The 24,894-nt window shown below is 35.0% G+C and overlaps 1 protein-coding gene across 1 annotated transcript in view; it reads right to left on the bottom strand.

Moving 5' to 3' along the window:
• Nucleotides 1-24,894, bottom strand: part of LOC150110175 (uncharacterized) — a 525,668-nt gene that overhangs the window by 462,028 nt on the left and 38,746 nt on the right. Inside the window, exon 5 of the mRNA XM_090391921.1 lies at nucleotides 402-476. Coding sequence (XP_090248047.1) covers nucleotides 402-476 — 75 coding nt within the window. The remainder of the gene's footprint in view (nucleotides 1-401; nucleotides 477-24,894) is intronic.

The raw sequence follows: 24,894 nt of genomic DNA, 5'->3' as shown, positions 1-24,894 counted from the left end.
CTATCAAAATGCCTGAATTTAAATCAAAAACTACTGCTTTTAGATCTCCTAAATAGATAGAGAATTCTTATCCAACAAATATCAAAAATAATTATCTATTTGATAAGATAATTTTAGCCTATATGAGAGTGGACTATTAAGGGCATGAATCAGGAATATATATTAATCCTTATTTTTTATTCTTTAAATTTAACATCCAAGGAAGTAAAACATAATCTCATTTTTTTCAGATGAGCATTGCATTTAAAACATTAAACGCAATGCCCACTATGATCATGAATGCATAATGTCTGTATTCAGTAGACATACCTAAATATAAAAACTTACATTACATAAAGGGTAAATATAAATAAAAGATGGTCATAATCATTAAAATTTTAAAATAAACAATAAAATCTTACATCCTTCAGGACATCAAAGACCTCATTCCTGCTGGCCATAGTCAACTCCAGGTAACTTATTTTTGTCTGGATTTCCTAAAAAAAATAAATATTATAATATAAAAAGGTTGTTTCTTCCCACAAAGAAAACTTCTTTGTTCAACTATATGGATATTGTAACTTTTTTTTTTTCTCTCCAAATATTATTACATGCATCTTTGTGGAGTCCATAAAATCATTCAAGGGAGATTGTCATTCTTAATGCTACTATTATTCATTGAAAAATTGCTTCTCATTAGCCCTATGAAACCCCCTTAGGTAAGTTATGTTTCTATCATATGCCCTCTTTACCACATGTGACAACTTAGTCACCTGCTTCTGGATACTCTGTATCAGTTTCCACATCTCCAAGAAATCACGTGTGAGCACAGTAGTTTATATGTCATGATGTAAAAGCATTAAATAGGCTTTAATATTACCAATCTATCTATTTGGTAGAGTGTCCAACATTTAACACATACAACAAGCTTTATGATAAAAACTAAAACCATTTTTATGTAAGAACATGTAAGCAGGTTTTAAAGTGAAAGTTGAGCAGCTCTCAGATTTGAACTGTAGACTAAAATACACAAACATTATTCAAGAAAAAATGAAAAAGTTTGAGAACAGGAACCAAACCGTCGAGATTCAGTGGCAAGTGGTGACATTGTATGCAAGGACAGAAAAATCAGAACTGTGACACAGGAAGTTAAAGAGCCAGTGAAGGAAAAGAAGAAAGCATATCAAAAGTTCCTAGCAAATAAGTCAGCTTGTGCTCTTAGAAAATATTGAGACAAATGTAAGAAAGCTAAACACGTGTAAAACTAGCTAATGGAGGAAAGAGTGCTGTAAAAGGAATCAGAGATGATAAAGGTGACATGAAAACTGGTGAAAAAGATATCCTTGATGTATGGAGTAATTACTTCAAAAAATTGCTAAATGAAACAATCAGTGACAGCACAGTAGTAAAAATACTCAACAGACATGCAATCAGGAATACACATCCATACTTCAAGAAAAAAAAGCCATCAAAATCCTGAAATGTGGAAAGTCAGCAGCAGTAGATGACATTTGACCAGAAATGCTCAAGTATCAAGGTATAAAAGTCTTACAGTGGCTGCACTGCATAGTTCAGACCTGTTCAGGCCTGGACAGAGGGACGAATTCCAGATGATTGGAGTAGAGCTCTCATAGTACTCGTATATAAAAAGGGAAATAAAACAATGTGAGAATTACAGAGACATTTCCTTACTAAGTGTTCTGGTAAAATTTATGCAAGTATACTTGACAAACTGTTGAGAAGGCTTACGGAAGACTTATGGAAGCTTGGTGAAGAACAAGCTGGATTCAGGACAAATAGATGTTGTCAGGATCAGATTTTCACTCTATGACAAACAGTTGAGAAATCATGAGAATATAACAAAGATCTGTATTTTGGTTTTGTAGATCTGGAAAAGGCATATGACAAGGTGCCAAGACAACAGCCTTTCAAAACTCTATAGTTGTATGATGTCAATGGGACATTATATCAAGCAATATTTAGTCTTGATTTTGAGTTGTCAGTTAGAATTAAAGGAAGTACAGGAAGATGGTTTTATGTTAAATCCGGTGTCAGACAAGAATGTACATTATCCCTTCTGTTATTTATTATCTATAGGATCACATTATGAAAGAAATTGGTATTAAATCTGGTATCAAAATTGGAGATGTCAATCTCAGCTCTTTATTTTATGTGCATGACGTCATATTTCTAAATAAATCCAGTACAAGTGTACAAGATTCTCTGACTAAACTGAATAACTGTTGTGATAGATTTGGTATGAAGATCAGCAATAACAAGACAAAGACAATGGAAATAGATAGAAGAAATATAGAAGCAATGCAGTTGATAGAAAATATCAACTGCATTGTGAATGAAGAACCTACAGAACAAGTAAAACATTTCAGCTCTTCAGCACAAATTTTAGTGAAGATGGTAAATTAAATATGGAAATAGACAACAGAATCTATAAAGATTCTGTTGTCTATTGAATAAATTTATATGGAATACAAAAGAAATTAGTCAAAAAAACACTAAATTAGCTGTATACAAGACAGTGTTCAAAAAAATTTTAAGTTATGGAACTGAGAGCTGGGTCAGAAGTAAATCACTTGACCGAAGACTAGAGACCGCAGATATGAGAGTCTTGAGAAAGATTATAGGGGTGAATAGATGGCATCAATGGCAATATCATATTAAAAAGGAGGATATTAGGAAAGAACATGACATTGTCAGCATCCAGGAATGCATTACCAGAGCTAATCTCAGGTGGCATGGTCACATAAACAGAACGGGAGAAGAAAGATTAGCAAAACAAGTATTCTCTGCCAGGTTGGCAGGAAAACGACCCAGAGGAAGACCAAGATATAGGTGGATTGATACAGTAAAAAGTGCCTTAGAAGATAGAAATATAAGATCTGATAATGTTGGAGTCTTGACAGGTGACAGATTGATTTGGAGGAAAATTGTAGATAGAAAGTTAGTAATGATGTAAGATTTTCATGTAGTACTATCATATCCTGTACACCCCTTGAGGGGTACATATCAGAAATTTGATGATGAAACTGGTGATATGGATAAAAGGATGACTGCTGGACAAATACCAAAAAGTAGTATATGGAGGAGCAGCAGAATCCAGGAGAAAGCAGGTGACTAGTGGTGCGTGTGTGTTACAGGGCTCTGTGCTTGGACCAACATGGTTTGATTTGTACATAAATGATATAGGAAATAATTTGAAAGGAGATATTACACACACACTTGATTATACTATAAATTATAAGTTATATAATAAATAAATTATATAATATAACTTATGTTATGTATATAATTATGCATATATAATATAAATAATAAAAATACAAAAATATATATAAATAATAAAAAAATAATAAATTATATATAAATTACATATACAGTGAATATAATTATATATATAAATTATACAATAAATACATTATGAATAAATAAAACAAAATAAATAAATTACAATTAATACTGATTTATAAACTATAAGATGTGAATATACTTCACATGCAAACTTTGCTTACCCTTGGATAAAGGATGAAACCAAGAATATAATTTCTTGACACCTTTAATTTATAGGCTGACAGTATGGACAAAACATAACGGATGTCGATTTAATGTGGAAAAGTGTAAACTTAATCATCTTGGGATACAATGATTACAAGGTGTGTGCCATATTAAGGGAAATGTACTTCAGGAAATTGACAAACCCAGGGATTTGGAGAGTAGTAGTAGATAGAGTGGAAGTTTAGAAGACACATTGCTAAAGTAGCTCACAGTATTACTTAATTATTGAAGAACACACTAACAAGCAGAGATAAGGGAGTTGTCAATCCTCTTTATAAAATCTTAATACAACCACATCTGGATTACTGTACTTGGGTCTGGTTACCTGGGTTTCATGGGAAAGATGAAGTAGTTGAGAGGATCCAGAGGCAAGTTACGAAGATGTCGAGTGAATCTATGATGGCATGCACCCTATGAGGACAGATAGAGAGACATTGTGGATTGCAAAAGTTGGTTTACAGGTGAAAAAAAAAAAAGGGGGAGGGGGAATAAAAACATTTAAGTTGCTTAAAGGGTTTTATAGGATTGATGTAGGGGAAATCTTTCAACGCTTGGCAAGAGGGAGAAGAATAAGTGATTATCCCTGAAAGTTGAGTAAGAGTGTGATTAGCAAGGGCATGAGGACTCGATTTTTGCTTGGAGAGTTGTGAATGAATGGAATTGATTGCCTGAGTCAGTTGTAGGTGCTTTGTCTGTTAATGGTTTCAAGGAAGGGTATGACAGATATTGCGTTGATACTTTTGGGTGTTCCATGATGAGTCTTAGGACTCTATGGAGGTGTCTGTGCAATAATAATAATAAAGAGAGCCGTTTTGTGTTAATCTTTCTTCTGTGTGTGTGTGTGTGTGTGTGTGTGTGAAGCCAAGAAAGAACAAAAGTTTCTGTAAGAAGCAACAAACTGAAATTCCAGAAGTTATGTCCATATAAGATATCTGTTGGTTTGACTGAAAGGAAGTTGTGCACATTTACGTTTTTTGCTTGTTGGAAGAATACACTTGCACTTGGGTGGTAATTAAGTAATTTGATGTGGTATATTGATTTATTTGTAAATTAAAGATTTTTATTTTGGTTAAAAAGGAAGACTACTCAAACTCTTAATGGGTTAAATTAGTTTAAGGGGGGTAATTTAGAAGTTAGGTTACATATGAGATATCCTGGGATATGAACTTATGTGCAAGTTAGATATGAAGTCTAGGTTTATGTTTTCTTTTCATTCTGAATTTAAGAGTTTTAAACCACTTGGAGCGTTTAGTGTGAGGAAGGAAGTAAATAAAAATATATACACTCCCTCACATGTATGCAATATATACATGGTTCGGTTAGTAACAAAATTTTATTAAGAAAATTTTAAGTAATTAAGAAGTTGAGTCTTAAGAATAATTTTGTGTAGTATTAGTATATACAAGTAATTTAGAAAATGAATAATTTAAATGTTAGAGATGAAAGGTCAAAAATGAAGTTCTCGGTCTTCATATAGAATAAAGAATTTTCAAAATGTATTAACTTGAGTTATGTTTTACTAATCTTTAATGGTGAATCTAATGAAAATATTATAGCATTTTTGATGCTTCAGAAATAGTTTAGAAAATTGGTAGTCATCTAAGGAGCGGTTGCTTTGATTATATTATGAATGAATTTAAGATTGATTTTAGCAAGTGCAGAGGATATTCTTATGATAATATGGCCAAGATGTCTAGGAAATATAATGGTAAGCAACAAAAAATTTTAGAAAAAAAATAAATGTGTCACATATATTTCCTGTGCTGGACCTTTATTAAATTTGGTCGGCTACACTATGGTTGATTGTGGTATAGATGTAGCGTTTTTTTTTTTTCCTGATTTTTCAGTAAACATATACATTTTCTTTGCTTATTTCACAATACTTTTGCATTTTCATTATTGCAGAATCTGAAACAATATCTTCAAATGATAAGCTTCTAAGCTTGTCATTTTCCATATATAAGATGTTTAAGGAGGAGAGTTTGTTTTGCATATACAACATTTGTTCTTTATCCTCTTTACCTGCGAAATGATATTTCTCAAGAGCAATTAGTTATCAGAATAAGAAAAATTCAAAATATAGTTTTGAATCTGGAAAAACTGACAGTATTTTGTCTTGAATTATATATTTATACAGAAATTATTCTCAAACAAATTAATATAATTATCAACATTTATACAATAAAATAATTCAAAAAGAAATACTGTCAGCTTTACCAAATACTGAGGCTATTATCATTTGTCTCTGAGTATTAACTAAAAGTTTTACATTTTCATTAAATTTAACAGAAATGAAAATTTTTGAGAAACAATCACATAATGTTCAGCTCTTCTTTCCAAATGACTTTAAACAATCCCACACCATAACTGACACAGCAGTTGAAGATTGTATGAATGTTCAAAGAGTGTGTGGAAATGATAGTGCAAAACAAAGCTCAATTGACAATAAAGTGGGTGACAATTTATATGACGTTAAAAAACAGAGTGAAATTAATTATAATGTTGACAATAATGACATACAAAAACAGTGGTGTATGGTAAAGTGATGAGCAGAATTGATGGTGAAAAGGTGTGTATGAGTGGCAAAAAAATAGAAGCAAGATTTGAAAGCTGAGTTGGTTAAGATGAGGCAAGAGATGAGGTGGATGCAGAGTGAAATGAAGAGAAGTATAGGTATGTGTGGAAGAATGAAGAAGATGAAAACAAATGCTGATAGTATGCAAATGGTAATGAAAGACCTGCAAAATGCATTGTATGGCAAATCAATTATTAGAGTTGTGATAAATGAGAAGATGCACAAGGTTTAATTTCTGGGAGGTAAAACAAATAGAATGACTGAGGCAAGATTCTCCTTGATTGGGATCAAGGAGAATCTAAGATTGGATATCGGGAAGTTGTTGAGAAGGATAAAAGATAATGTGATAGGAAAGGTAGTGAGTGTGTTGTCCAGGTATGACAGTGATGAGATGAGGTGGAGAGAAAGAATTAAGAATGATATGTCAGCAGAATATGTGAAGAGAAAGGAGTGACATTTGTTAATGTGTGGAATGAGTTTGAAGGAAGAACTGAACTGTATAAGAGTGATGGAATGCATTTGAATAGTTGGTGTGAGTCATTTGAAGGGACTGCTGCTGGAAGGGAGAGTAATGAGTGCAGAAAATAAATCTGAGCAAAGTAAGAAGCATTGGGAAAGAGTGTGAGAGAGTAAGAAAGGAGAAATTGAAGTGGTGCTTATGAATAAAATGGATAAGATGAATATACAGAGTGAATAAGAGAACAAGTATGCAAGACAAACAGGGAAATGGGGATACTCAGGGTGGGCAGGGGAACAGAGCATGAGAAAGGTTGATGCTTCAAGAGTATGTGATACACGTGTAGAAAAAAAGAGGGGGGGGATGACCTAGTATGCAAGACAAACAGGGAAATGGGGATACTCAGGGTGGGCAGGGGAACAGAGCATGAGAAAGGTTGATGCTTCAAGAGTATGTGATACACGTGTAGAAAAAAAGAGGGGGGGGGATGACCTAGGATGTAGAGAAAACAGGTGGATTTGAAGAAGGTTCTGGGATGAGTTAGAAGAAAAAGAAATGGCTCAAGGAAAGTATGGAGGGGGTCACATCTAATGGGTCATATCAGTGAAACTTATTATAGATCCAGGAATGAGCTGTTATGTTTGTAGAAGAATGCCAGAAGTATTACAAATAAGAGAAATGAAAAGGTTGCATTGATTTGGTTTACCTAAAAATTGTTGGCATAAGTGAGACATGGTGGTTGAGGATAATATCCTGACAGGAATAGAGAGATGGAAAGCTATGATGTATTTCATGAAGATAGGAAAGGTTAAAAGAAAGGTGGATTGCTGCTGATGATAGAAAACGTTATGTCCATACATGGTAGACATGAAAAAGGGAAATATCGGCAGTGGTTTTGAAGTAGAATGGTGTGAGATAGAGGTGAATACAATGAAATACTTAGTCGGATGTTGTTATAAACCTGGTAATGTCGATAATAGTGACCATGAAATGTATAATCAAATTACACAAGCAAATAACAAAAGGGTGATCATTATGGATGATTTTAATTATGGCAATATAGGCTGGGATGATAAGATAGCAACTGGAAGTAAAGAAAATAAGTTTCTTGAGTTTTTGAGAGACAACTATCTCAGGATTGAGGGTCTTGAATTGGATCATCTCATCAGAGGATGTTATTATAAATGAGGTATCAAATCTGCCTCCATGGTCACTCCCACTTAATGAGAGTGACCATAAAGTGATTTCCTGCATGGTTATCAGCCATGTGAGGCTTCTGTGAGGAAAGAGGCACATGAGGAACTACAAGGCTGGTGATTATGAGAAACTCAGGAGACAGCTTGGAGCTGAAGCACATCAATGAAGAGTTTGGTAGAAAGGAGATCAATGCTACTACTTTGGTGATATTCAAGAACTATCTAGTAGAAGCAATGTCCAAATATATTCCAAATGTTAGAAGAATAAACAAAGTAGGTGTGAAATGGATCAATGACGATATTAAGCATGCAGTACAGAGAAAAAATGCATTATGGAGTCAATATAAGAGTTCTGGTAATCAAATCCATGAGGATTACAATGAATAGGCAAGGAGAGAGTGACTTGGTCGGTAAGGGTAGCAAAAGTTCAGTAGGAGTAGCAGTAGGCTAATGAAGCAAAAAAAAAATCCTTGGGAGTTCTTTGAATATGAGAGCAGCAGATGAGGAGGAGACTGACTGTGAGTGAGGAAGAAGTATATATGGGGGAATGAAGCAAACTTGATATTAATAAGGCTGTGAGACTTGATGACACATCACTACCTATTTTGAAGGAATGTGCCAGGGAGTTGACATTTCCCTTGACATATTTGTTTAATATGAGTATTATAATAAGATCGAGTTCTAAAGAAATAGAAGGAAGACAAGATTGTATACTGCTTCATAAAGGAGGTGACAGAAGTCAAGCATCATGTGTGTCAAGTGTTGTTCGTAAAGTGTTGGAAAGACTGGTGAGAATCGGGATCCTGAACTCGGTTGTCAAAAACATGGACAGCATGGATTTGCTAAAGAGAAGTGAGGTTTAGTAATATATTTTTTATTTTTTTTTGACTAAATAAAAAAAAAAAAAAGTAATCTGCTGTCACTAGCAGCACTGAATGCCAGGGATGGATACACAGTAGTATACTTAGACTTTGCAAAGGCTTTTGATAGATTACCACATGACAAGTTGATAGTCAAACTAAATCAGATGGAATTGGATATTAGACTAGTGCATTGGATTGAAGAATGGCTGTCTGACAGGTATCAACAAGTGGTATATGGGGGGGGGGGAACAATATCCCAGAAGAAGAAATTCACTAGTGCTATGTCTCAGGGATGTTTTAGGACCATTGCTGTTTAACCTGTATGTTAATTATTATTATTATTATTACGTGACACCTCCAGGGAGTCCAAAGACTCATTGAGGAAGGGCACCCACTCCACAACTCTCTGCTACTCAATCCATCGACTACAGTGAACCTCATCATCTACACTAACGCCATCTACTGACCACCATGACCACTAGTATTTTCACAATCACAAACATCCATGCCGATGGTGGGATTTGAACCAGCAGCCTTTCGGCTAAACAGCAGATACGCTAACCAGGCTGGCTTAATGATAATCATCATCGTCATCAAGTCTTTCCGTGCCTACTAGTACATAAGGATACATGTTAATGATATTGGGGAAGATTTGAATGGATATATTCAGTTGTTTGCAGATGATGCAAAGTTGGGACCAACTATGAGGAGTAGAGCAAATGTTGTGGCCTTACAAGAAGACTTGAATAGACTGAGTGAATGGGAAACAGGAGTGGGGACACCAGTTCAATGTTACAAAATATCAGCTAACGCCTTTTTATTCCTGTATAGGGAGGGCGAGGCCGTTTTAGCCCTATCTAACTTTTGAAGACTGAGTGGGCAGTTCAATCTACACTGGTACCCAATCAGAGATAGCTAGCCCAAGGTTATCACTAATTAAGCAGCATGCAGTGAAGAGAGATGGCTCAACAAGTGCCGCCATCTCGTCGTTCCTAACACAATATATTTAATGTCTGAAATAATGTTGGTTCTAGGGTCAATTTTCTTGAGTTTACAGGATGAAAATCCTGAGTTTCCAGGAGAAAAAACCCACTTGCCCGTGCCAGAGATCGACTAACTCGGGAACCAGTCGAAAAAAAGGCTTAGAAAATTTCCTCTATTTGCCAATTAGATTCGAAAGCAAGTATTTCTTCATGCAGTCAAGTGCTGTGGTGTGCAAATGCCACATCCACTGAACTCTATATATATACATCTCTCTATATATAAATATACATACCCACACACATACATACATACATACACACAATTTACATTATAGATATATATATACACACACACATAGGCCTGTGTAGCCCAGTGGAAGTGGTGCTTGTGTCCTCTGCGCTTGGTCGCTTGAAGTTTGACTGAAGTTCAAGTCTAGTCGCCAACTGAAGGAACTCTTTCTTAGCCTTTCTCCAACCGGTTCCAGAGTTAGTCAAACTCTGTCATGGGCAAGCAGATTTTTTCTCCCAGAAACTCGAGTTTTTCATCCCGTAAACTCAAGAAAATCGACTGTAGTATCCACATTACTTCAGACAGTAACATATCTGGTTAGGGTTAGATACCAAGAGATGGCAGCACTTGTTTGATAGTCTCTTCATCGGTGGCTGCTATAATTAGTGATTAAATAAGAGGTTGATTTCGGATAGTGAGATATTTAATTTCTATGGGTAGGGTCTTGGGGGGGGGGGTTGAATATCATTAGCTTTGTTTTTTCAGGGTTTATATATATGCCGTTTTCAATTAGCCAGTTAGTAATTTGACTAATGTCGTGTTGGTTTTGTGTAAGCGATATTTGTCTTGTTGTGAATGGATACTGTCGCAGTGTCATCTGCGTATTGAAGAATTTACTTTTTAGTGGAAGATGGCTAATATCGTATATGCTGAACAGAATGGAGATAGAACAGCTCCTTGTGGTACTCCAAAGGTTACCACTATCTCTTTGGTGTGCACTGATCCTGTGTATGTGTGTTATGATTTCTGTTTTTCATCTATGCTTTGAAACACTGGTGTAAACAATATCCAATTCGATATATACTTAACAGGGTTTTGTGTATTAGTGTGTCAAATGCTTTTGTTAGGTCAATCAATAAAAATGCCTAATACTATTCTGTTTTTATATATTGCAGCATTTATTAGGTCTGTGAAATCTTCCAGGTGTGTTGCTGTTCCTTTATTTTTTTGAAAGCCATATTCTGTTTTGGGGATGATTTGGAATATTTCAACATATGTGGAGAGTTTGCAATAGACAATGTGCTCCATGATTTGGTTGATTATAGACAATGTGGCGGTGGGTCTGTAATTACTTATGTTTCTTTTTCCATGTTTATGTATGAAAGTGATTAATGCAGCCATTAGTGTTTCAGGTATTTAACAGATAAGTTTAGGTGTTGACGATTATTCACGACTTAAGTTTCTAATGGTATTAACAACACCAAACAATTTAATCAAAAGATGTTTAATTAACTACTTATATTTTGCTGAATTTCAAATCAGCATAATCACAGCACAACACACTTGTACACGCGACAGTGAGTAAGTAAAACAATAAAATTGCAGTGTACAAAAGATCTAAAGTCCTATTCATGGCGCCCTCTAATGTTGGAAAAAAAAAATCATTACAGCTATGTGGGAGTGTAGGAAGTGAGAGGGAAGGAGTGCCCTAAGCATGACAGACCATGCTTTGAACACTCCTTTACACAGGAGATGGAAGAAAACGAATGTGCTATTTAGGAGTTGTTACAAATCTGAAAGATTATTTTTGAGTCAGCAATGGTTTTGAAGAATACTCCTAACCTGAACAAATACGGTTGCATTAATTTGGCAAAAATTTGGGAGACTGTCATCCTAATAGCAACTCCCACATAGCTGTAATGATTTATTTTTATTTTCTTCAATGAGGGTGCAATGAATAGCACTTTAGATCTTCTGTACACTGTAATTTTATTGTTTTACTTACTCACTGTCATGTGTACAAGTGTGTTGTATTCTGATGATGCCAATTTGAAATTCAGCGAAATATAAGCAGTTAATTAAACATCTTTTGATTAAATTGTTTGGTGTTGTTAATACCGTTAAAAACTTAAGTCATGAGTGTTTCAAGTATGTGCCCCATTTCGAAGATTTTATTTAACAGTTTTAGTATAACTGGACATAGGTTACTTGAGTGTTTTTTGATGTCCTCTAGTCTAATTCTGCCTATTCCTGGTCCTTTGTTAGGGTTAATTTGTTGAACTGAATATGACAGTTCTTCTTTTGTTACTATGAGGAACCACATTTACTAGGTTGCTCACAGTCCTAGTGGATAATATTTCTTTGTGATCTGTACTTTCCTAGCAGGACTCACGGACACAGGCTCTCAGATAACCGACACAAACCTACTGAGGATTTGAGAATCAAGAATATGGGCTCACTCTTAAAAATATGCCAGTTAAGCATAGAAGGCATAAGTAGGGCTAAATGCAAAGTTCTTACTAAGATCCTGAATTACCATCAAATAAATATAGTTGTAGTACAGGAAACTCACACTAAGGATGATCTAGATCTACTAGCGGGAGGGAAAATATATGGTTACAAGATGATTAACTGCATAAAACATCCCAAATATGGTGTGGCAACATATATAAAAAATGACATTTCTAATTATAAGATCTGTGAACCAAGTACCAGCAAGGACATATATAGCGTATCTATTATAATATCTGGTTATACTATAACCAACGTGTATAAACCTCCCTTAGCTAAATGGCCTGATCAAGTACTGTTCCAGCAACAACATCCAAGCATAATCCTGGGAGACTTTAATAGTCATCACTCCCCTTTGGGGCTATAGAAAGGATGACCTAAATGGCACCCTAGTAGTGAAATGGATGGAAAATCAAAACCTCTATCTGATCTTTGATGCCAAAGATAAACCGAGCTTTCTCTCCTCTAGATGGTAAAGAGGATATAACCTTGATTTGTGCTTCTGTACTGCAGACGAGTATGGCGGGCAAATTCTCATCTCTAGGAAAGTATTAGACAGTTTTCCAAATAGCCAACATCGACCTATAATCTATAAAGTAGGCCTAAATATTCCAATCATAAGAACAATATTAAAACCTAGGTGGAATTGTCTCAAAGCTGACTGGGATTCTTTTTGAAGCTTGCAATAAGCTTCAAAAAGCCCACTGTAAACAATTACAATAGATTTGTTGGCATTGTTATTGGTGCTGCTAAACGAAGCATTCCAAGAGGTTTTAGGAGAGAATATATCCCAGGCTGGAATAGTGACAGTGAAAAACTGTATAAAGAATTCTCTACTAATAATAACCTTACAGTAGCCACTGAGCTACTGAAGTCTCTTGACAATGCTAGAAAAGACAAATGGATTAAAACAATGAATAATTTTAATTTTACTCATTCCAGTCGAAAAGCTTGGTCCCTGATTAGGAAGCTTGACCCTAATACAAGGACTTCTGGTAAACTTCCCACCATAGATCCAAAACACATTGCAAAGCATATAGTCTCAATGACTAAATATCCTCAAGATAAAGTAGCTACGAGAGAGGTGAAACAAAAACTAAAAAATCTCAAAACAGATCTTCCACCGTCATCATTATCTCAGGGTTTCACTTCCCAGGAACTTACCCAGGCAGTTAACTCATTGAGGACTGGGAAGGCGGCTGGAGTCGATAACATCTACCCTGAATTCATTAAGAATTGTGGACCCAAAACTATTCAATGGCTTACTGCTATGTACAATAATATCCTGGACTCTGGCATACTTCCATCAATTTTTAAAAGATCTAAAATCATTGCTGTCTTAAAACCTGGCAAAGACCCTACAATTGCTTCCAACTACCATCCTATTGCCTTGTTAAGTATCTGCCTAAAACTTCTCGAAAGAATGCTATACAACAGAATTTCTTCAAGTATACATAACAGAACTCTACAGGAACAGGCTGGCTTCAAACCTGGCAGAAGTTGTGATCAAATACTGGCCTTGACAACCATCATAGAGAACAGTTATGAAAAACAATTGAAAACAATAGCAGTATTCGTGGACCTCTCTGCTGCCTATGACACAGTGTGGAGAGAGGGTCTTATCTTAAAATTCCTAGAAATTATCCCATCACCAAAACTAGCCAACCTAATTAATCAAATATTAGCAGACAGATGGATACAAGTATCTCTCAATGAATCCCAAAGTAAATTCTTTAAGATTAAAAATGGCCTACCTCGGGGGTCAGTTCTTGCCCCCATTGCTCTTTAACTAATATATTAGTGATATCCCAGAGACAGCATCACGGAGATTCATGGATGCTGACGATATTGCCAATGCAACTCAATATTCAACATTCCAAAAAGCTGAGAACACCTTAACTGAAGATCTGGCTGTACTTGATAAATACTTTAGACGATGGCGATTACAACCTAACCTGAACAAAAATGAAGTAGCATCCTTTCATTTAAGTAATATTCAGGCCAATTATATCGCAAAAGTTTACTTCAGAAATAAACAGTTGAAATTTAAAAATCATCCAAAATACCTAGGAGTTACCCTAGACAGAAGTTTGACATTTAAATATCATCTAGAAAATATTGCTGGGAAATTAAAAACTCGTAATAATATAATGCAAATGCATAAACTTGCTGGTACTTCTTGGGGTGCTGATGCCAACACGCTGCGTACTACCGCACTGTCTTTGGTCAATTCCACAGCAGAGTATTGTGCTCCTGTGTGGCTGAACAGCACACACGCTTCTTTAGTCGATGTCCAGCTGAATCAAATTATGAGGATAATCTCTGGAGTTTTAAGATCTACTCCTGGCTACTGGCTCCAAACTCTCAGTAATATAGCCCCTCCCTCGCTCCGCAGGACCCAAACCTTAAGCAAACTATGGACAAAAATAATTGGAAACAGTTCCTTGCCTATCCACCAAGACATTTCCTTCCACACTTCACAAAGACTGAAATCCAGGCACCCTGCCTGGAGGAGTGCAATACAAATAAATGACCAGAAATTCGACCATGTGAGTCATGGGGAGAGTATTGGTTTCAACATACCTCCAATCATCAAATACCCATCTCAAATCTAACATCTCGTCTGGAGGGCTTCAATCTCCCTAGACATGTCAGGACCACTTTAAATCGGATCAGAACAGGACATGGGAGATGTAAGCATCTCTTGCATAAATGACTGGTCCGATACTCCGATACTGCGAATGAGGAAGAGGGATCCAGACTATCAATCCCATTGTGCTTGAGTGCCCTGTCTACTCATTCTCAGGTTCTAAAGAGGACTTTTTTAAACTGACCCCAGAATCCCTGGAGTGGATCTGGGATTTAAGAATTAAGCTCCGACTCCTGATTCTTAATTTTGATGTTTAATCATTTCAACCTAGTGTACCCCTTTTAATATGATTTGTTTTATGTAATTTGTATGTTTTATTCTGAGATCTGTATATCATACGCTAAATAAAAATTTTTGTGTGAGGAGAGAATGTTTCCCGCAGTTTTTGGACAGAGTGCGTGAAGTGCTGATTAAAGTTGTTTGCCAACTGTTTGAGGGATTTGGACTCACAAGCAAAGTTGTGTTTTATTGTTTCTGAGGGAGTGGTTTTGTGTGTATTGTCCAGCACTTCATTGATCAGGTGCCTGGTTGCATTTATGTCATTCTGAGCTGTTGTTAATTTATTTCTATAATAGTTTCTTTTTGCAGTTCTAATCTATGTTGTTAAGAGATTCCGTTTTCTTTTTGTATTCAGCTTGTAAAATTGTATTGCTTAGGGCATCTTTTCTTTGTATATATCTATTAATATGTTGTCTGTTATCTATGGATTACGTCTGGATTGGGAGCATATTTTTATTTTTGTTAATGCTTTGTTATATATTTTATTAAATGTAAGTTTAAGATGGACACATAGGGCTAACCACCTTATCCTTGAGATACGGTAGCGGTTAAATGAATAGAAAATCCTCGACACCGCAAGGTAAAAGAGGAAGGAAGGAATAATAGTAATAAGTAAGTTTAAGATTACTATATACAGCATCAGCAGAGTCTAAAGATGCTATCTGCATCCAGTCTGTTTTTCTGATTTCGTTGTTTACTATAGCTTCGTTTATGATGCTATTAAACTGTTTGTTTTGTAGTCTCTGGAAGTTTTAAGGGTTCTGGTTCAGAATGTAACCGTAATGTAGTGACATAGCGGACTGGTCTGGCAGTTTGCACGTTATGATGGCAGCTGTATAGCTATTTGGAGGGGACAGGTATATTTATGTGGTCAATACAGGATGAGGTGATGCTATTTTCAACTATCTCTTCTCGTGTATACGACTATATGGATGGGGTTATATTATATGCAGATAAGAGGTCTAGGTATTGTGCTGTGTTCTTATTTATGTTCCTAATGTTTATATTCATGTCATCTATTATTATCAGGTATTCTGAGGTGCTTTCTTCAATGGCAGGAAGCCATCTGTTTAATTCATCTAGAAATTTTGTGATGCTTAAATTGGGTGGTCTGTATATTGCGTCTAATATGAAGGAGTTCTCTTGTTTGAATTTTTAACTTCGATGCATACACTTTCTGCAAATTCTAATTTATAGAATATCTCTATTACTTCTAATTTATGTTTGCTAAATATTATTATACCACCTCCCATTTAGTTTGTCTTCAGTGTTTGTGTTTTTGAAAGACTGGCATTTGGCAGATTTTTGCCTTTCCACTTGTTGTGGACACTTCCGTTAGTATCAAATTATCTATGATGTCTATATCTTCCATCAGATAAGCTGGCAGGGTTAGCAAGTATTTTTTAATGCTCCTGATGTTGATATCAAGAATAGATAGTCTTTTTTTTTGGAGGGGGGGGGGGGGGCAGTTACTTTTTCCATTCTATTACTGAGTTTAGAATGTGGCAACTGTCATATTCCGGAGTGATTACATCTACTTGGTGGTCTGCATTCATGTAAGTTAATATGTTCTTCCCTTCTTTACGACTCATCAGTGTTTCTTTTAATGTGGCAACTTGTTGCAGAATAATAATATCATTACTGCATGTTTCTCAATGCATATGTAATTAATTTTGTTGTTATTGCTACTTAATGCTATTACTTATTAGCAGTAGTATTTCTAACAACTCCTGAAGTCCAATAAAGATTTTTATTATTATTATCATAATTGATATGCAGTCAAAATAAGATATTTAAACAACAATCTGACTAGTGATATACAACAATTCAGATTCTACTCAAGAATCTAGGAATAGTCTGTTAGGTAGTGTCATAAAATATGGACTGTTCAAAGTAATGCTATTTTTGTAGATCATATGGGGTCACTTCAATGATCTTTAATTGCTGTAAATAGTCGGAGAGCTTCTTTGAAATTGCACCAATAACTATTGGGATGAATTTGGTGTGTTTAAGCAACAGTGGCCAATTTCGATCACCAGATCATGATATTTAGTAAATTTTTCCAGTTCTTTGCTGTTAATGTTGTTATCACTTGTACTGCGATATCAATAATCTAAACCTATTGATGTTCGATAATTGTGATGTCAGGTCTATTGTGTTCCAAATGCCGATCAGTTTTTATTCTAAAGTCAAAGAGAATTTTTGCTGTTTAGTTTTTCCAAAACTGTCTCTATTTTGTGCTGCCACCAGTTATCAGAAGTAGGAAAGCCATATTTTTTGCTACATGACAATGAATTATTTTGGACACTTGATCATGGTGGTATTTATAGTCAGTTTCAGCTATATCTGCAGGCGCTGATTAGATGTTCTACATTCTAATATTTTGGATCGCATAATCTACATTTGCTGTTGTTCAAAATTTTTGCTCTCATTGCATCAATTTGTAATGCCTATTCTTGAGCTGCTAGAATAAATCCTTCTCTTTCCTTTCTTTTAGGCTTGCACGGTGATCCGAATGCATTTTTGGAAATTATGGAGACAACTACCGTGTTTGAATAAAAACTTTAGTTTACTATTACTAAAATTTTTTTTGATGTTCTTTCTTTTTTAATAACATGTAACAGAGGGAACAAGAGGATCAAGAGTTCTGGATTTAGTTATAGCATCAAAAGAGCTGATAATAATTGAGATGACATCTCTCCCACCAGTTGGAGAGAGTGACCATATAGTTTTGACTTGGAAAATGAAGAGACATGCAGGAGTATCAAAGAGAAGGGAACGTATGTGGAATTATAAAGCAGGTGATTATCTTACACGTCAACTTGGAGAAGTTTCGTAGAGGGAGGAATTGGAAGGTGGGATATCATTAGTGCATGGGAAATTGTGAAGGAATATTTGTTAGCAGCAATGATAAGCTGTATTCCACGAGTGAAGAAGAGGGCACAATTTGGAGTAAAGTGGATAACAAACAATATTAAACAGGAACTGCATGCAAAAAAAGAGGCTATGGAAGAGATATAAGGAGACAGGTGAAGAGAAAGATGCATGAAGAATATAAGACACAGGCCAGGAGAGGGACTAGTATGGTAAGGAAGGCAAAACTAGAATATGAGAAAAGATTGGCCCTTAGATCCAAGGAAAATCCTAGGGAATTTTTTAACTATTTGGCCAGTAGGAGGAGAAATGACTGTGGAAGAATGACATTGTGGGATAAAAATGGGAATAGAGTGACTGATTCAAAGGACATAGTGGAATTGTTCAATGAACACTTTATTGGTGTATTTCATCCTGGAGGAGTCAATTTGAATACTAGAGGGAGAGGGCAGGTTCGAGGGTTAGAGAAGAATGTGTACCAAATACTGAGTACTCTGGATGTCAGTAAAGCTGTGGGAATTGATGGTATTTCACCACGAGTTTTGAGAGAATGTGCTAGGGAACTAATAGTGCCTTTGACCTGGCTTTTTAATGAAAGTCTGGCTATGGGAAAGGGGCCCATGGAATGGAAGGAAGGTAAGATAAGTAAGATAGTGCCATTGCATAAGGGAGGTAGCAGACTGGAAGTGTCTAATTATAGCCAGTTTGTGTGTCATCAGTAGTTAATAAAATCTTGGAGAAAGTAGTGGGGGACTGTATACAGCATTGGGCAGATGAGGATAATGTTATCTGTGAGCGTTAACATGGATTTGTGAAGGGGCACTCTTGTTTTATCAATATGCTAGCCTTTTATAATAAAGTTACAAGAGCATTAAATGAAGGAAAGGCATATATTGCCATTTTTCTAGACTTAGCAAAAGCATTTGACAGGTGCCACAAGATAAGCTAATATTCAAGTTGCAGCACATTGGTCTGGATGTCAGATTGGTCAACTGGATTCATGGATTCAGGATTGGCCGATAGGTATCAGAGAGTTGTATATGGTGGAGCAATATCAAAGAGGCAGAAAGTTACAAGTGGGGTTCTACAGGGCTCAGTACTGGGACCTATATTGTTTAACCTTTATATCAATGATATTGTCCATGGATTGCAATGGGATATTCAGTGGTTTGTGGATGATGCGAAGCTGGGAAGGGTTATTAGTAATAGTGCAGATGTGATAACCCTGCAAGAGGATTTGAATAAGCTAGATAGATGGGTAAATGAATGGGGGGAGTATCGGTTTAATGCAGCAAAATGTAAGGTCTTGAAGTTTGGGACACATCGATGGGATGCTGCATACTGTATGGGAGGAATTAAACTGGAAGAAGTACGGGAGACAAGAGATCTGGGGTTGATGATTGATAGAAACCTGATATTTAGGGGACATATTGCAAAAGTAGTGAAGGTAACACAGAGGATTGCTGCAAAAATGAGAAGAACACTGACCTGCAGAGATAAAAGGGTTATCATTCTGTTGTATAAGACTCTAATCAGACCACACTTAGACTACTGTTCTCAGATCTAGTCCCCAGGATTTGAAGGGGATAGATTAACTGTGGAAAGGGTACAAAGGCGGATAACAAAGATAGTGTCAGGACTGTACAATGTAAGTTATGAGGATCGGCTGAGGGAGTATGGACTGCAGAGTTTGGTGGACAGAAGAAGGAGAGGTGATATGATTGAGACTTTTAAACTGTTGAGAGGCGGTTACAGGGTTGACACTGGGGAGTTCTTTCGCTTGGTTGAACAGCGGAAAGGAGTCATGACAAGGGGCCATCCCTGGAAGTTGCGAAAGGAGACCGTGAGAAAGAGGGTGAGGAGTGGTTTCTTTGCATGGAGGGTGGTTGAACCATGGAATGCATTGCCTGATAGAGTGGTGAGCGCTAGAATGGTCAATGTGTTTAAGGAGTGGTATGAGGGACCTCCCTCGATGAGTCTTGATAGACTTGTGTTTCTTAGAAAGGACCTCCCATGATGAGTCTTTTGACTCCATGGAGGCCTGAATAATAATAATAATAATAATAATAATAATATAGTAGTCATTGTTTGTCCTCAGTATCTCAAAGAAACTGACCACGGAAGGGTTTATTTTTTCCAGTGCACATATCGGTTATTTTGCTGTTCCTTTTTGTAATCGAATTTGTTTCCTATTGCTTTTAGAAGAACCGCTTGTGTAACTGCTTGAAGAATTTGTTCAGAGCTTTGTCGATGTAACTTTTTATGCTAATTTCTTCTTCTTCTTCTTTCACAATCTGTCTCACTTGCAGCAGACCCCAATCCTATTTTCCTTGATAGGTAAAACCCAACATCATTTCCTGGATGTAATGCATGATTCATAGTCATTAATTTTCTAGTTTTGCAGTACAATTTGTCCAGATCTTCTTTTTTCCAATCTATTATGCCAGCTGTGTATCTGATCACTGGCATAGCCCAAGAACTGATCACTCTAACGGTGTTTAATCCACTCAGTTTTCTTTTGTTTTCAGATTATTTCTAACTCTTTTGATGTATTATTCTGATGCTGCCAGTTGTTTAACTTTCGAGTGGAGAATATCACTGGCTTCTAATTTTCCTAGGTTTTATTGCCGGCCTATTTGGCAGAGTAGTTAGCATATCCGCTCTCCAGCCAAAGGGCTGCAGGTTCGAATCCCGCTGTGGGCATGGATGTTTGTGCTTGTCTATGAAAATACTAGTGGCGGTGGTCATCAGTAGATGCCATTGGTGTAGATGATGAAAGTAGTAGTAGTTGGTGGATTGAGTGGTGGAGAGTTGTAGAGTAGATGCCCTCCCTCAATGAGTCTTTGGACTCCGCAGAGTTGTCATATAATAATAATAATAATAATTTACAGTGTTCGTCAGCTGAAATTGCTTTTACCTATTTCTCTTGATCAAAATTAAAATTGCTAGTGTCATTAATTTTTCCTTGTTTAATAGATAAAATTGCGCATTTATCTAAACCATATTCCATTTTGATGTCCTGACTGAAAATACGAACTGTGTTCAGTAAGGAGGCTATTTCTTGTGCCGATTTTCCATATAAATTCAAGTCATCCATATACAACAGATGGGAAATTTTAATATAAAGCATATAAAGCAAATATAGCATACAAAGAAATAGAATTAGACCAAATATTAAATGAAAGAAATTTTAAAATAGCAGTAATCACTGAAACAAAACAGAAATTAAAAGGAACCATGAGAACCAAAAATGTTAATGTGATATACAGTGGAGTTGGCAGAGACCAAAGAGCACAAGCAGGAGTCATGATTTGGATTCATAGCTCCCTTTCAAAACAGTTAAAACATTATAAATTATGGAATGAAAGAATAATAGAAGCTAGAATAAAAATAGATGGAGGTTATTTAACAAGAATTGGTCTATAAGCCCCAGAAGAAGGAAGAGAACAGGATAATATTGAATTTTATAATCAGCTACAAAATATATATAATAAAATAAATAAAAATGATTATATAATTTTAGCAGGAGACTTAAATGCAAGAATTGGAGACAAGAAAATTAATAATAATATAGGAATATATAGAGAACATACTCTAAACATGAAAATGGTTAAAAATCGATTGATTTTGTAGTTTATAATAACCTAAAAATAATGAATTCTTACTATAAACATAAAGACATACATAAATATACTTGGGCAGCAAGAGGATGGCAATCAAAATTTGATTATTTTATCTTAAATGAAAAGACATTAAAGTTTTCATTAGATGTTAGAGTTCACAGAGGATATGAATAAGCAGTGACCACTTTCTCGTTAAAATAACATTAAGATTACCACCTAAATGGCTACAAGTAACAAGAACAGAAAGAAAATTTAAAACATTTGTTTATAAAACTAGATTATTAAATGACACAAATATAGAATGGCTATATGAAAAAATAATTAACCAATATCTAGATAAAATAACACAAAATGAAGAAATAGAAATAGAATGGCTTAATATCAATACAATACTAAATGCAGCAGCAAATGAAAGCTTAGGAAAGACCAAAAAATTCAATAAAAGGAAAAACTGAAGATCTGGGATGATACAATCAAAGAAATAATCAAAAAGAAAAAAGAAGCCTATCATAAATGGTTAAGCAATAAAAGATTAGAAGATGGAATAGAATATAAAAGAATAAGAGCCATAGCTAAAAGAGAAGTCAGAAAAAGCATAGAGAATCATGGAAAAATCTGTTTCTAATTTAGAACATGATTTATATAAAATAAGACCCAATGTACATAAGATTTTGAAACAGTTAATTAAGTACAGATACTAAAGAAAACATAAAATTAAACACTAAATTGAAATTAGAAGAATTTCTAAATTTCTTCTATATATAGCAGAATTTTAAACAGCAAACTAATGAAATATTCCGAAAACCTTATTTTAGAAGTACAGAATGGATTTAGGAAAGGACGATCAAGTATTGACCCGGCTTTTTGCCTAAAATTAATAACAGAGAAAAGAAGAGAATACAATTTAGAAACACATATTGCATTTAACTTTGAAAAAGCATTTGACAAAGTTAAAAGAAGCATTTTATTTAACATATTAAAAGAAAGACAAATACCAAATAATATCCTAAAAGCTATCACAAGTATATATGAAAATAATCAAATACAAATAAGATTAAATCATGAGCTATCATATACAGGAGAGATAAACCAAGGGGTACGACAGGGATGTCCCCTCTCAGCAACTCTTTTTAATATTTACCTAAATGAAATAATAATAAAATGGAATAAACACTTCCGTCAATGTATTAAACTTTCTCCTACTGTGAACTTAAACACTCTTCTTTTTGCTGACGACCAAATAATATAATTATGAATTCTGAAGATAACTTACAGAAAGCTATTTTAGATCTAAATGAGATAGCCAGATATTATGGTATGATAATATCAACAGAAAAATCAAAAACTATGGCCTTTAAAGGACAAGATCCAGCAAGAACTAAGAAGTAATAGATAATAAGATCTTAGAACAGGTGAATTCATTTAACTACCTAGGATGTATGATCACATATGAAAATGAAAAAGATATAAATCTAAAGATTGCAAAATATTTAAAAATAACAGGTGTAATTAACTCCATATTTAAACCAAACTTAGTTCAAAAACAAACCAGACTAAAAATATATAATACATTATCCCTACCAGTCGTATTGTATGGAAGTGAAATCTGGACAATAAAACAAAAGGACAAACAAAGATCAATAACAGCAGAAATGAAGTTTATGAGAAAAACTGCAAGGTATACTCTATTTGATCACAAAAGAAACAAAGAAATTTTGAATCAATTAAACCAAGAATCAGTAATAGAAAAAATTAAAAAATATAAACATAAATGGATGGAATACATTCAAAGAATGAAAATAGAAAGATTACCAAAACAAGCCTTAAAGTACAAACCATTAGAAAAGGAAAACCAGGAAGTCCTCTTAAAAGATTCAACGATGATTTCTAAGGATGGAACAGGCCACGCTAGGCCTAAATCTTTGATATGCACGATGATAATGGGAAATTTTAATACTACATTTAGGAATTTCATATCCAAGTTTTGTTTTCTTCAGAATCATAGACAACGGCATCAAAGAAATGTTGAAGAGCAATGGTGACAAGAAATCACTTCGGAAAAATTCCACATTTAATGCTAATATCTCTGAATCGTTCATTATTCACTACTAAAGTTGTTTTCCACGATTTCATAGCAGCAGCCAGAAACGAACATATACCAAATATTTGTTGTGATTTTAGGATCCAGGAGTGTGGGAAGGAGTTGAATAATTTCTTATAGTCTATGCATGCCATGTTTAAGTTAGTTTTTCATCTTTTTGAATTTCTGAGAATCATTTTGTTAATAAGGTTCTGGTCTTTTGTTCTTCAAGATTTTTTGCCTTTTTGTTCAATTGGATAAATCTGATTATCTGATAAATATATGAAATTTACTATGATTGCAGTGAACAGCTTAAACATAGTTGGTAGGCATGTTATTGGACAATAGTTCTTTGGATCTGCACCCTTATCTTTCATGAAGAGAAAAGTGCACCCAGATATCATCCAGCCTTCCACTGAGCCTGACTGCAACAAATAATTAAATTGTTCTCCCATTCGATCATGTAGACTGGTTAAATGCTTTAACCAAAATCCATGTAGTTCGTCTTTGCTAGGTACATTCCAGTTTTTTTTTTCTAGCTTGTGCAATGACCATTTCTTTAGTGCTAATGACATTTTGCATTTGTTTTTGTTTCAATTCTGATTCTATTTTCTTAATCCATGAGGCATCTTTATTGTGTTCAAAAGGATTATCCCAGATTGACTTCCAAAATTTGAGTGTTTCTTCTTTTTCTCATGAATGATTCTTTGCATTTGTATTTCTCTAGAGAAACTGAAAGAACTGACGTTGGTTCTGTCGAAATTGCGTATTTTGTAAATATTGGTTTATTCTTGCATCATATCTTTTAATTTTCTGTGCGGTCGCTATAATTTTTCGTTAATTTCAGCAATTCTATTGTTGGTCAAATTATATGTCTTGATCAGTTCTGTTTTCGAAATTATTATTTTTTAGCCATCCTTCTTTAAAACTCTTTAAGTTGCTCAGATCAGTTCGAAGTTTGTTGACTTTTCAATGTTACATTGTAACATTGCTGCTTCATAAAGGGAGGTGATAGAAATCAGTCATCAAATTATAGGCCTATTTGTGTGTCAAGTTGTTGGAGAAGCTGGTGAGAACTAGGATCCAGAAGGGGATTGAGAACAATGCAATTATTTTTGGTGGATAGCATGGATTTGCTAAAGGAAGGTTATGTTTTAATAACCTACTTACTTATTACAATAAGATAACAGCTTCCTTGGACAGAGAAGGGGGATACACAGTAGTATACTTAAATTTAGCAAAGG

The sequence above is a fragment of the Typopeltis vanoorti genome, chromosome 1 (genome assembly GCF_054136105.1).
Source record: "Typopeltis vanoorti isolate ZY-2024b chromosome 1, IOZ_Tvanoo_1.0, whole genome shotgun sequence".
Lineage (NCBI taxonomy): Eukaryota > Metazoa > Arthropoda > Arachnida > Uropygi > Thelyphonidae > Typopeltis > Typopeltis vanoorti.
The sequence above is the reverse complement of the archived record's forward strand: the minus strand, read 5'-3'. Positions and strand labels throughout refer to the sequence as shown.